The sequence below is a fragment of the Nicotiana tabacum genome, chromosome 8 (assembly GCF_000715075.1).
Source record: "Nicotiana tabacum cultivar K326 chromosome 8, ASM71507v2, whole genome shotgun sequence".
Classification (NCBI taxonomy): Eukaryota; Viridiplantae; Streptophyta; class Magnoliopsida; order Solanales; family Solanaceae; genus Nicotiana; species Nicotiana tabacum.
Window position 1 is genome coordinate 69,875,513 of NC_134087.1, and position 14,806 is coordinate 69,890,318.

The 14,806-nt window shown below is 41.8% G+C and overlaps 1 protein-coding gene across 1 annotated transcript; it reads right to left on the reverse strand.

Annotated features, from left to right (window-relative positions):
- Window positions 1-551: 551 nt before the first annotated feature.
- On the reverse strand, window positions 552-995 carry LOC107767183 (putative mitochondrial protein AtMg00820). The gene has a single exon (XM_016586103.2). It carries the CDS (start codon window positions 993-995, stop codon window positions 552-554), a length of 444 nt encoding a protein of 147 aa, XP_016441589.2.
- Between the last annotated feature and the right edge of the window lie 13,811 nt (window positions 996-14,806).

The following is a 14,806-nucleotide window of genomic DNA, read 5'->3' on the forward strand; positions in this document are numbered from 1 at the left end:
CATCTCAAAAACTCATAGAAATTTCCAGAAATAATTTTCTTTAAAAAATTTATTTCTCGGGCTTGGGACCTCGGAAATTCAATTCCGGGCATACGTCTAAGTCCCATATTTTCCTACGGATCCTCCGGGACTGTCAAATTATGGGTCCGAGTCTATTTACACAAAACATTGACCGAAGTCAAATTAATTTATTTTATAGTCAAAATTTATCATTTTCATAGATTTTTACATATAAGCTTTCCGGCTACGCGCGCGGACTGCGCACGCAAATTGAGGTGATGCTAAAAGAGGTTTTTAGGGCCTCGAAATGCAGAATTCAATTTAAAAATAAGTGATGACCTTTTGGGCCATCACACTTTTCAATTTATAGACCTTTTTTTCTTAGCCTTTAACGATGAAGCCTACAAGTTGTTCAATGTAGATTTCGCCGTTTAGTTCTCCATTAAGAAAATCTGTCTTCACATCCATTTGATCTAATTCCAAATCCAACGTGCAACAATAGCCAAAAGCAAGCGAATTGAGGTAAACTTCACAACTGGTGAAAATGATTCCTAATAATCTATTCCAGCTTCTTGAGAAAAGCCTTTTGCCACCAATCGTGCCTTGTATCTTTCTATTGACCCATCCGCTTTGCGTTTAACTTTGAGAACCCATTTGTTCCCAATGGCTCTATGCCCAGACAGAAGGTCAACTAGATCCCAGACTTTGTTAATTTTTATAGATTTTAATTCTTCTTTCATTGCTTTCATCCACTCATTTTTTCCAGGGCTCGATAAAGCCTCAGTCACAGACTTTGGCTCATCCATTTCTGTGGGAGATACCAAGAAAATATAATCTTCAATCTCATAAGTACATTTGGGTATATTTTTCCTGGCACTCTTTCGTAGTTGAAATCCAGGTTCGTCAGAAGGATTTTGGGATTGAGAGTTCCCATTCCCACTCGGATTAAGAATAAGATCTTGATCAATTTGATTATCAACCGTGTCAGAGGACATTGGCTGGAGTTCAACATTTCATAAAGAGGCTCTCCATTCTTTACCTCGCCCTTCTTTGGAAAATTATTTTCCAGAAATGCGACATCTCGTGATTCAATATTAGTAACACTTTCATCCTCTAACTCAACAATGAACACAAATCCTTTGGAGTGTTCTGAATATCTTATAAAGATACATTTCTTGCCTTTTGGACCTAATTTACCAAACTTGCTAAACAAATCTTTTACATATGCAGCACAACCCCAAGGTCATAAATCCTTTAAGTTTGGTTTATGACCAGTCCATAGCTCATAAGGAGTGAAAAAGCTGATTTAGAAGGCACTTTACTCAATATGTAGGTTGCAGTCAATTCCCAAAAGGAGATAGGTAATTTGCCTGCGCCACCATGGACCTTATCATGTCCAGTAGTGTTATATTCCTCCTTTCTGCTACTCCATTTTGTTGAGGTGTGTAAGGAATAGTTAACTATCTGGTGATGACCTTTTCATTACACAATTCTTCAAATTCTTTTTATAGATATTTACGCCTCTATCGGTTCTTAAAGTCTTAATCCTTTTGTTTAATTGATTCTCAACTTCATTCAAATATTTCTTAAAGCATTCAAGTGCTTCAGATTTATAAGAAATCAAATAGACATAAACAAAGCGTGTGAAATCATTAATGAACGTGATAAAATATAAAGCACCAGACCTAGCCCTCACATTCATTGGACCACTGATATCAGAATGGATTAATTGCAATGGAAAATTAGCTCTCTTAGCCTTTCCAAATGGTTTACATGTAATCTTTCCGGCAAGACAATTTTCACAAGTTGGCATTTCAATTTTAGAGAAAGAACCTAAATGTCCTTCCTTAGCCAATCTATTCATTCGATCCTACCCTATCTGACCTAGTCTTGCATGCCATGTAATAACATCAACATCATTGTTACTAGAATAACATGCCATAATACAACAGTCAACATAATAGTTATACATAGAAGAATTACAATCTAACACAATAAAACCATCATAATAATGTCCAAAACCATAAAAAATATTGTCTTGAGTAATTCTAAGACCATTGCAACTAAAGTTCAAATTGAAATCCAAATCTAGAAGAACTGACACAGAGACTAAGTTTCGTCGAATCGCTGGAACATATAGGACATCATGCAACATCAAAGATCAGCCACCACACATGTCCATTCTGCAAGTGCTATCCCTTTGACTTCAAGCTTTGCATTATTTCCCACATATACATGCTTTGATCTAGGTGGAACTCGATGAAACTCTATAAATGCTTCTCTATCATGGCTCATATAGTCGGTGGCCCTAGATCTATAATCACACAAAATAAGATTCAGTTAGTAAAACTGTGACGACCCGGCCGGTCGTCTTAAGAATTAATGCCCCGATCCCCTATTAACTACTTTCTCCAAGTTTATTTCTGCTATTTTGATTTGCTGGAATGTTCGATTTTGAGTTTTGGAGAGTTTTGGGACACTTAGTCCCTAAATGAGAGTGAGATTTTGAGTTTCGAAGAGTTTTGGGACACTTGAATTTTTGAAGTTTTCGATCCGATAGTGAGATTTTGATTTGAGGGTCAGAATGGAATTCCGGAAGTTGGAATGACTCCGTAGTGTTGAATGTGATGTGTGTGCAAAATTTCAGGTCATTAGGACGATGTTTGATAGACTTTTTGATCGAAAGCGTATTTTTGAGAATTTTGGACTTAAATCCATGGTTAATTCGAGGTTTTGACGTTGTTTTAAGTGTTTTAAGGATTGGTACAAGTTTGGGTAGTATTTTTTGACTTGTTGGTGCCTTTGGTTGAGATCCCAGGGGCCTCGGGATAAATTCGGATGGTTGACAGAAGGATTTTTGGAGTTAGAGTTGCAGCTGAAGCTGCTAGTTCTGTCATAACCGCACCTGTGGTTTGGGTTCCGTAGGTGCGGTACCGCAGAAGTGACTCAGTGGCTGCAGAAGAGAAATTAGGGAATTTCTTTAGGAACCGCAGAAGCGGTGGTAATTCTTCAAGAGCGGTACCGCATCTGCGGATTGGGAGTCACAGATGCGGAAGCTGGACCTTAAGTGAGAAGTCGCAGATGTGACCTTTGGTCCACAAAAGAGGGACCGCAAAAGCGGTCCCTTGATCGCAGATGCGGAAGCTGCTGGACAGAAATATGAAATTTCGAGGGTTTAGTTTCAAAAGTTGGAAATTCGATTGGAGCTCGGGAGAGGGCGATTTTGAGAGAAAATTAAAGAGGAGATCATTGGGTAACGATTCTTTAACCCTTTCTAGTTATATTCCATCAATCTATAGTTAGTTTCATCATTTAGTTTCGGATTAGAGATGAAAATTGGACAAAAGTTGGAAGAAGGTTCTTAGACTTAGAATTCGACTTCTGATTGGGAATTTGACCTTATATTTGGATAATTTTGGTATGCATGAATTCGGGAGAGTGTGAGGATTCTTAAAATATAAATTTTACCTGATTCTGAGACGTGGGCCCGAGGGGAGTTTTGGTCATTTTACCTAATTTTGCATATTAGCTTAGAATTTCTTTGTAGAATCAGTTACTTGAAGTGTTATTTACATTATACAATTGAATTGAATAGATTTGGGCCATTTGGAGTCAAGTACTCGTGGCAAGAGCGTGGTTTCGAGTTGATTTTGAGCCAATTCGAGGTAAGTGGGTTGTCTAACCTTATGTGGGGGACCTTCCTTTTAGGATTGATATATTTGGTAATTGAAATGCCTTGTACGTGAGGTGACGAGTGCGTACTTGTGCTAATTGTTGGAAATTCGGTTTTCATTAAATAATCACTAGTATGTTTCCTTTCCTATTTTTCTTATTACTTGAACTATTAAGCCTGCTGTTAGCTTAGGAAATCATGTCTAAGTGTCTTAATTGCTTTATTTGCTCAATCTGCCTTACTTGAATTCTGTGCAGAATGCTAGGCTAGAATCACTTGTTGCCTTAATATGAGATTTTGCCATTTCTGTATATTTTCCTGTTTCTGCTGTGTAATTATTTTGGGACTACGGATGTGGGATTCCGGTAGCTCCCCCCTTGCCTGTTTATTTGGGACTACGGATGTGAGATTTCGGTAGATCCCCCTTGTCTGTTTATTTGGGACTACAAATTTGGGATTCCGGTAGATCCCCTACAAAGTTATATGGAATTACGGGACTGCACCCGGTAGTTTTCCCCATTATTGGGTATTTACATTTGGGGACTACGGAACGGGATTCTGGTAGATCCCCGATGCATTATGAGTTGGATTACAGGATGACACCTGGGAGATCCACTAGATATTTACATTTGGGGGCTACAGAATGGTATCCTGGCAGATCCCCCGATTGCTATCTCTGTGTTGAGCTGTGTTCCCTCGGTGGGTATTTTTGCCTCTGTTCTAGTTGTTGTTGCTCTTTCTATTCTATGTTATTTCTTACTGTTGCACTTAATTATACTGTCTTGTTCTACACTATTATACTTTGTATTTTATTTGGCCTCAGTAGGGCCCTGACCTTCCTCGTACCTACCTGACCGAGGTTAGGCTTGAAACTTACTGAGTACCACTGTGCTGTACTCATGCTCCTTCTACGCATGTTTTTCATGTGCAAATCCAGGTACTTTCACTCTGTCTTATCATCCTTGAGGTGAGGCGCTTCTATAGAGACTTCGAGGTATATCTGCCGCGTCCGCAGACCCAGGAGTCCCTTTCTATATTTCTATAATAGTATAGCCCTTCAGTACTTCCCGTTTGTTAGACATTTCCGGAGTTAGAGCTTCTTATGTATCTCTTAGTTTGTGATTCATGGGTTTCCGGGTCTTGGAAGTATGTATTGGTTTGAGAGTTAAATATTGTGTATGCCGAGCAACACTTTTAAACACTGTATTAGCATTCTTCATTCTGTTTTAACTTGTTTTTTATTCCACACTTGGTTTATCTTCCGTAATTTAGGCTTACCTAGTCATAGAGGACTAGGTGCCGTCACGATGGCTCATGGAGGTCGGACCGGGGTCGTGACAAGTTGGTATTAGTGCTCTAGGTTCATAGGAGTCATGGATCACAAGCCAATTTAGAGAGTCTCGCTGATCGGTACGGAGACGTCTGTACTTATCTACGAGAGGCTATGTAACTGTTTGGAAAATTACACTTCATTTGATTTACTTGTCATGTGATATTTTGAGATCACAATTCTTAACCTTTGTCTTCCATTCTCTCATAGATGGTGAGGACACGTGCTACCAGAGATGATCAGACACCCGCGCCCCCTGAGAGAGCCGTCGGAGGTTGGGGCCGAGGTAGAGGATGAGGACGCGCACATGGTACAGCTAGAGCACTTGCGGGAGCTACCATCGAGGAGCCACTAGCAGTTCCAACAAGAGTTCAGGCACCGGATGTGCCTACTGCTACTACTACTCCAGCATTTCAGGAGACATTAACGCAGTTCCTGAGCATGTTTGGTACATTAGTTCAGGCGGGGTTGATTCAGGTTGTACCAACTACTTCACAGATCGGGGAAGGGACCAGACTTCTACCACCCCCACTCCAGAGCAGCGAGTTCTCATTAGTCGAGTTCCAGATGTCATAGCGACACAGCTGGTGGTCCCAGTTTAGCAGGTGGTGAGGACCTCTTGCCGAGTAGAGGACAGGTGGGTCCAAGAGAGAGAGGACATACGAGGTCAGGAGAGAGAGAGTATAGGGAAGTAGGGAGACCTTGTACACTGGAAAGATCCACTGGTCCTTATTTTGGAGGAAGAGTACGACATGGTAAAGGTTTTGTGGGTCAGCCAACTCAATTTTCATCTCAGATTTCACACAGTATTTCAGGTGTTCAAGGGTCTTGGAGTACCCGTACCGCGCAGTTTCCACTACCACATCAGCCGCGAGGTTGCTTTGAGTGTGGTGACATATGCCATGTGGTAAGGTATTGCCCTAGACTTGGGAGGAGTGCACCTCCACAAACTTCTCAGCCACAGCGTGCCCCCAGAGTTCTCAGGATATGGTTACAGCTCTAGTTGCTACCCCACCTGCTCAGCTAGTTGGAGGTAGAGGTCGCCCTAGAGGGGGAGGCCAGGCCCAATACTGTGCCCTTCCTGCCCGTACCAAGACTATTGCCTTCGATTCTGTCATCACAAGTTTTATACTAGTTTTTTTATAGAGATGCATCGGTTCTATTCAATCCAGGCTCCACTTATTCTTATGTATCTTCTTATTTATCACCGTATTTGGGTGTATCTCGGGATTCTTTGAGTTCCCCTGTTTATGTTTCTACTCTTGTGGGAGATTTTCTTGTTGTGGACCACGTTTATGGGGCGTGTTTGGTTGCTCTTAGTGGTTTTGAGACCAGAGCCGATTTATTGTTGCTCAACATGGTAGATTTTGATATTATCTTGGGCATAGACTGGTTGTCGCCCCATTATGATATTCTTGATTGTCATGCCAAAATCGTGACGCTGGCTATGCCAGGTGTACCGCGTGTTGAGTGGAGGGGTACTTTAGATCATACTCCCAGTAGAGTTATTTCTTTTCTTAAAGCTCAGCGTATGGTTGAGAAAGGGTGTGACGCATATTTAGCTTATGTGAGAGATGTCAGTGTTTGAACCCCTTCAGTTGATTCAGTCCCAGTAGAAAGAGATTTTTTCCAATGTGTTTCTAGCTGATCTTACAGGCATGCCGCCTGATAGAGATATCGATTTTGGCATTGATCTATTGCTAGGCACTTAGCCCATTTCTATTCCTCTGTATCGTATGACTCCTCCTGAGTTGAAGGAGTTGAAAGATCAGTTACATGAATTTCTTGATAAGGGTTTTATTCGGCCCAGTGTATCACCTTGGGGTGCTCCTGTCTTGTTTGTGAAGAAAAATGATGGTTCTATGCGTATGTGTATTGATTATCGCCAGTTGAACAAGGTTACAGTGAAGAACTGTTATCCTTTGCCTTGTATTGATGATCTGTTTGACCAGTTTCAGGGCGCACATGTGTTTTCTAAGATTGATTTGCGCTCAGGTTACCATCACTTGAAGATTCGGGAGCTAGATATCCCGAAGACTACTTTCAGGACTCAGTATGGTCATTACGAGTTCCTTGTTATGTCATTTGGGCTGACCAATGCCCCAGTAGCCTTTATGCATTTGATGCACAATGTGTTCCAGCTGTATCTTGACTCATTTGCCATTGTCTTTATTGAAGATATTCTGGTGTATTCCCGGAGTCGGGAAGATTATGAGCAGCACCTGAGGACTATGCTTCAGACTCTAAGAGAGAAGAAGTTATATGCTAAGTTCTCGAAATGTGAGTTTTGGTTGGATTTAGTGGCAGTCTTAGGCCACGTGGTATCGAGTGAGGGTATTTAGGTGGATCCAAAAAAGATAAAAGCCGTGCAAGGTTGGCCCAGACCATCTTCAGCTACTGAGATCCGCAGTTTCCTTGGCCTGGCGGGTTACTACCGTCGTTTTGTGGAGGGGTTTTCATCGATTGCAGCCCCTATGACCAGGTTGACCCAGAAGGGTGCTCTGTTTCAATGGACGGAGGAGTGTGAGGCAAGCTTTCAGAAGCTCAAGACAGCCTTGACTACAGCCCCAATTTTGATATTGCCTATAGGTTCAGGGTCTTATACGGTCTATTGTGATGCCTTGAGGATTGGCCTCAGAGCGGTGTTGATGCAGGACGGTAGGGTGATTGCCTATGCGTCCAGATAGTTGAAGATATATGAGAAGAACTACCCTGTTCACGACCTTGAGTTAGCTACCATTGTTCACGCCCTGAAGATTTGGCGCCATTATTTATATGGGGTTCCCTGTGAGATTTATACTGACCATCAGATCTTATAGCACCTGTTCAAGCAAAATGATCTAAATTTGTGCCAGAGGAGGTGGTTAAAGTTGCTGAAGGACTATGATATCACTATTTTGTATCACCCGGGCAAGGCCAATGTGGAGGCCGATGCTTTGAGTCGCCGGGAAGAGAGTTTGGGGAGTTTGGCTTGTTGACCAGTATCGGAGAGGCCTATGGCAATAGATATTCAAGCCTTAGCTAGCCAGTTTGTGAGATTGGATCTTTTGGAGCCCAGTTGAGTTCTAGCTTGCGTGGTTTCTCGGTCTTCCTTATTTGATCATATCAGGGAACGGCAGTATGATGGCCCTTATTTGCTTGTCCTTAAGGATAGGGTTCAGCACGGTGATACCAGAGATGTGACTATTGGAGATGATGGGGTATTGAGGATGTAGGGTCGGATTTGGGTACCCAATGTTGATGGGCTTCGAGAGTTAATTCTAGAGGAGGCCCATAGCTTGCGGTATTCCATTCATCCAAGTGCCACGAAGATGTATTAGGATTTGAGGCAGCATTACTGGTGGAGACGGATGAAGAAAGATATAGTTAGATTCGTAACTCGGTGTCTCAACTGTTAGCAAGTGAAGTACGAGCACTAGAGACCGGGTGGGTTGCTTTAGCAGATATAGATTCCGGAGTGGAAGTGGGAGCGGATCACCATGGACATTGTAGTTGGGCTCCCACAGACCTTGAGAAAGCTTGATGCTATTTGGGTAATTGTGGATCGACTGACCAAGTCCACTCACTTTATTCATGTGTGTACTACTTATTCCTCGGAGTGGTTGGCGGAGATTTATATCTGGGAGATTGTTCGTATACATTGTATTCTAGTTTCCATCATTTCAAATAGAGGTACGCAGTTCACATCACGGTTCTGGAGAGGCGTTCAACATGAGTTGGGTACTCGGGTAGAGTTAAGTACAACATTTCACCCTTAGACGGATGGACAGTCCGAGTGCACTATTCAGGTTTTTGAGGATATGCGCTGTGCGTGTGTGATTGAGTTTGGAGGGTCTTGGGATCAGTTATTGCCATTGGCGGAGTTTGCTTACAACAACAGCTATCAGTCCAGCATTCAGATTGCACCGTAGCTTTATATGGTAGGCAGTGTAGATCCCTGGTGGGTTGGTTTGAGCCGGGTGAGGCTAGATTATTGGGTACAAACTTAGTTCAGGATGCTTTGGAGATGTTTAAGGTGATTCAGGATAAACTCCGTACAGTCCAATCCAGATAGAAGAGTTACGCAGACCGAAAGGTTCGTGATGTTTCCTATATGGTTGGAGAGCGGGTTCTGCTTCGGGTTTCACCTATAAAGGGCGTTATGAGATTTAGGCAGAAAGGGAAGTTGAGTCTGAGGTCTATTGGTCCTTTTGAGATATTGAGACATGTTGGGGAGGTTGCTTATGAGCTTGCTTTACCTCCCGGCTTGGCTGGAGTTCATCCGGTATTTCATGTTTCGATGCTCCAAAGGTATCACGGTGACCCATCACACGTGTTGGATTTCAGTTCAGTCCAGTTGGACAAGGATCTATCTTATGTTGAGGAGCCAGTGTCAATATTGGACAGACATGTTAGGAAGCTGAGGTCAAAGAATATTGCATCGGTAAAGGTTCACTGGCAGGGTCAGCCGGTCGAGGAGGCAACCTGGGAGACCGAGCAGAATATGCGCAACCGTTACCCTCATCTTTTCACTACTTCAGGTATGTCTCTATGCTCGTTCGAGGACGAATGAATGTTTAAGTGTAGGAGGATGTGATGATATGGCCGGTCGTCTTAAGAATTAACACTCCGATCCCATATTAATTGCTTTCCCCAAATTTATTTATGCTATTTTGATTTGCTGGAATGTTCGGTTTTCAGTTTCGGAGAGTTTTGGGACACTTAGTCCCTAAATGAGAGCTTAAGTGTGGGAAAGTTGGCCGTAGTAGGAACAATGTGAAGATGGCCTCGAAATGGAAATCTGATGGTTCCTTTAGCTCCGTTGGGTGATTTCGGGTTTAGGAGCGTGTTCATATTGTGTTTTGGAGGTCCGTAGCTAATTTAGGCTTGAAATGCCGAAAGTTGAATTTTTGAAGTTTCCGATCCGATAGTGAGATTTTGATCCGAGGGTTGGAATGGAATTCTAGAAGTTGGAGTGGTTCCGTAGTGTTGAATGTGACGTGTGTGCAAAATTTCAGGTCATTCGGACGATGTTTGATAGACTTTTTTATCGAAAGCGTATTTTTGAGAATTTTGGAGTTCTTCAGCTTAAATCCATGGTTAATTCAAGGTTTCGACGTTGTTTTAAGTGTTTTAAGGTTTGATATAAGTTTGGGTAGTGGTTTCTGACTTGTTGGTGCCTTTGGTTGAGGTCCCGGGGGCCTCAGGATGAATTCGGGTGGTTGACGGAAGGATTTTTGGAGTTAGAGTTGCAGGTGAAGCTGTTGGTTCTGTCATAACTGCACTTGTGGTTTGGGTTCTGCAGGTGCGGCGCCGCAAAAGCGGAATTGGGGAATTTCTTCAGGAACTGCAGAAGCGGTGGTAATTCTGCAGGAGCGGTAGTGCATCTGCGGATTGGGAGTCGCAGATGTGGAAGCTAGCCCTTAAGTGAGAAGTCGCAGATGCGACCTTTGGTCCGCAAAAGTGGGACCGCAGATGCGGTCCCTTGACTGCAGATGCGGAAGCAGCTGGGAAGAAATATGAAATTTCGAGGGCTAGTTTCAAAAGTTGAAAATTCGATTTGGAGCTCGGGAAAGGGCGATTTTAAGAGGAAATTGAAAAGGAGATCATTGGGTAATGATTCTTTAACCCTTTCTAGTTATATTCCATCAATCTATAGTTAGTTTCATCATTTAATTTCGGATTGGAGAGGAAAATTGGGGAAAAGTTGGAAGAAAGTTCTTAGACTTAGAATTCGACGTTTGATTGGGAATTTGACCTTAGATTTGGATAATTTTGGTATGCATGAACTCGGGAGAGTGTGAGGATTCTGAAAATTTAAATTTTACCCGATTCCGAGACGTAGGCCCGAGGGGCATTTTGGTCATTTTATCTAATTTCACATATTAGCTTAGAATTACTTTGTAGAATCAGTTACTTGAAGTGTTATTTACAGTATGCAATTGAATTGAATAGATTTGGGCCATTTGGAGTCAAGTACTCGTGGCAAGAGCGTGGTTTCGGGTTGATTTTGAGCCAATTCGAGGTAGGTGGCTTGTCTAACCTTGTGTGGGAGACCTTCCCCTTAGGATTAGTATATTTGATAATTGAAATGCCTTGTACGTGAGGTGACGAGTGCGTACTTGTGCTAATTGTTGGAAATCCGGTTTTCATTAAGTAATCACTAGTATGTTTCCTTTCCTATTTTTTTATTACTTGCACTATTAAGCCTGTTGTTAGCTTAGGAAAGCATGTCTAAGTGACTTAATTGCTTTATTTGCTCAATCTGCCTTACCTGAATTCTGTGCAGCATACTAGGCTAGAATCACTTGTTGCCTTAATATGAGATTTTGCCATTTCTGTATATTTTCCTGTTGCTGCTGTGTAATTATTTTGGGACTACGGATGTGGGATTCCGGTAGCTCCCCCTTGCCTGTTTATTTGGGACTACGGATGTGGGATTCCGGTAGATCCCCTGCCCAGTTATATGGAATTACGGGACTGCACCCAGTAGATTCTCCTAGTACTGGGTATTTACATTTGGGGACTACGGAACGGGATTCCGGTAGATCCCCGACGCATTATGAGTTGGACTATGGGACGACACCCTGGAGATCCACTAGATATTTACATTTGGGGGCTACAAGACGGTATCCTGGTAGATCCCCTGGTTGCTATCTCTGTGTTGAGCTGTGTTCCCTCAGTGAGTATTTTTGCCTCTGTTCTAGTTGTTGTTGCTCTTTCTATTCTATGTTATTTCTTACTGTTGCATTTAATTATATTGTCTTGTTCTACACTGTTATACTTTGTATTTTTTTAGACCTCAGTAGGGCCCTGACCTACCTCGTCACTACCCGACCGAGGTTAGGCTTGGCACTTACCGAGTACTGCTGTGGTGTACTCATGCCCCTTTTGCGTATATTTTTCATGTGCAGATCCAGGTACTTTCACTTTGTCTTATCATCATTGAGGCGAGGCTCTTCTGTAGAGACTTCGAGGTATATCTGCCGCGTCCGCAGACCCAGGAGTCCCTTTCTATCTTTCTGTAATAGTATAGCCCTTCAGTACTTCCCTTTTGTTAGACATTTCTGGAGTTAGAGATTCTTATGTAACTCCTAGCTTGTGATTCATGGGTTTCCGGGTCTTGGAAGTATGTATTAGTTTGAGAGTTAAATATTGTGTATGTCGAGCGGCACTTTTAAACACTGTTTTAGCATTCTTCATTCTGTTTTAACTTGTTTTTTTATTCCGCACTTAGTTTATCTTCCGCAATTTAGGCTTACCTAGTCATAGAGGAATAGGTGCCGTTATGATGGTTCATGGAGGGCGAACCGGGGTCGTGACAAAAACAATGCTAGAAACATATATAGCACTTAGAGATGCACTCACGAGCAAAATGCCTTGGAACTTGGCAATTGTAGCACTTCATCTTGCTCTTGTCTTTCTTCTTGTAGAACCTTTTTTGTTCTTGGAATTTGGCTTGTTTCTTTTCTTGGAGGATCCATCTCCGGTCTCCTTACCTTTTCCGTTATTTTTCCAGTTTCTCTTGCGCTTGAAGCTTGATCTATTTGTACCACTTGATTTTGCCACAAAGGCACTAGGTACAGCTTTAGTAGTACCAATCCGCTCATCTTCAAGCTCCACATGACGGGCAACATTAGAAAAAGTGTTAATGCTATCATTATGGGTCAAATGAACCTTCAGATGTTCCCAATTATTGGGAAAAGACCAAATCACTGCCTGAATCTGCTGCTCATCAGAGATAACATGGCCAACACTTTTGAGTTGAGAAATTATATTTGACATCACCCTTACATGTTGCTTGACACTGTGATCATGACGCTTTTTGTACGTGTCAAACTTGACTGTCACCTGTCGAAGGCGAGTCACAGTTGTACCCCCATATGCCTCTCTTAAATGTGGCCACATGGCTTGAGTAGTAGGATATTGCTCACATTCGTAGATGAGAGTATCAACAACTGAACTTACAATAATTCTACGAGCAGTGGAGTTTTTCTTTTTCCAAATATTTTAAGTTTCTAGATCCCTCCTGTGTTGGGCAGTGTTACCCTCATATGGGTGACTTATAGCATAGTTGACTTTTAAGAGCATCTTTTTCTTCGAGTACATATCACATCTTACAACTCTAGATGTCATAATTTTCACCATTCAGTTTGTCACCATTGTTCAAGTCAACAATGATACTTTTCGATGCCATGTCTGTTATTATAAGCAATATTACAAGTTTAACTCATCAATATATACTTCAGTCAGTTTATGCATGTGATTACACCCTCAAGTAAATTAATTATAATATTAATTTTACATTTAGTACAGAATCGAAAGGTCACTACGTTTCCATTCATCATCTATATCTAAATATTTTAATTAATATTAAAATTACTTCTTAGTGTGTAATTTATTTCAAATCTCAATCCATTATAAATAAAATAATAAATAATATATGTAATTGGTGAGACAAACAACATAATTTAAATTTCCCCAGGCTTTGTTACTCCACAGGCTATCATAAGCGATGAAGGGTCGCATTTTTGCAACAAAGCTTTAGACACCTTACTCACCAAGTATGGTGTCACTTATAAAGTCACGACTCCCGATCATCCACAAGCAAGTGGTCAAGTGAAAGTCTCCAACCGGGAGATAAAGAGTATTTTGTCCAAAACAGTGAATGCTAACCAGACGGATTGGTCCAAGAAACTTGATGATGCTTTATGGCTTATAGAACGACGTACCAAACACCTATCGGAATGTCTCCATACCGCTTGGTGTTTGGAAAAGCTTGTCATCTTTCGGTGGAACTTGAGCTCAAAGCCATGTGGCCTTCAAAGAAGTTGAATCTTGAGTGGGATGTCGCCGCCAGCTTAAGGGTGGCACATTTGAACGAGTTGGATGAATTCTGGTACCATGCATACACAAGTTCATCCTTATACAATGATAAGATGAAATATCTTCATGACAAGTACATTTGGAACAAAGAGTTTAAATAGGGTGATCTTGTGTTGTTGTTCAATTCACAGTAACGGATGTTTCCCGGAAAGATAAAGTCTAAATGGAGTGGCCCGTTTGAGGTTGTGGGTGTGACACCCTTTGGTGCATTGGACTTGAAGAATAAAAATGATGAGGTGTTTAGAGTAAATGGTCACTGGGTGAAGTATTATCTGGAAAAGTTGATGATGGCCACGTCGTGGCGATAATTCATTTCAAGTGATGGTAATCTGCATCGTGCCGCGACGTTAAATCAAGCGCTTCTTGGGAGGCAACCCATGTTTCTTTTTCTTTTTCTATTCTTCTTCTTTATATAGGTCTTATTTTATGCTAATTGGATTTGAAGTGTGTCGCAGGAATGAGTGCGCTTTACAAGAACTATGCTAAGAAACATTGGCTAAGTATGGAAAACGTGCGGATCACACATGTATTATGCGGACCGCATAATTTTGAATGCTACAGTAGAAGGCCATTGTGGCTTCACATTTCTTATGAGGACCGCACAAATTGAGATGAAAAAATGCACGCTCTCTGAAGTTTATTTGTCAGAGAAATAGCCAAAGTGCGACCGCACAGAAAAATATACGGTTCGCACCAAAATCTGCAGTCACATAGGAAAATCTATGGTCCGCACCAAAATCTGCAGCCGCACAGCTAATTTTGCAGACCGCAGATCAACAAAGGAATTGGAACACCAGGTAAGAGAGTGCAAACCGCAGAAGGAATTCTGCGGCCGCACTCATCTCTTGATTCCTTAGCCAGACCCACTGTGTATAAATAGTAACCCTAAGGCTACTGTTGAAACTTTCCATTCTCTAAGAAATCAAAAAGGGCTAAAA

Excerpts from the sequence above, each read along its gene's own strand:
- LOC107767183 (XM_016586103.2), bottom strand. The coding sequence starts at position 995 with ATGTCCTCTGACACGGTTGATAATCAAATTGATCAAGATCTTATTCTT.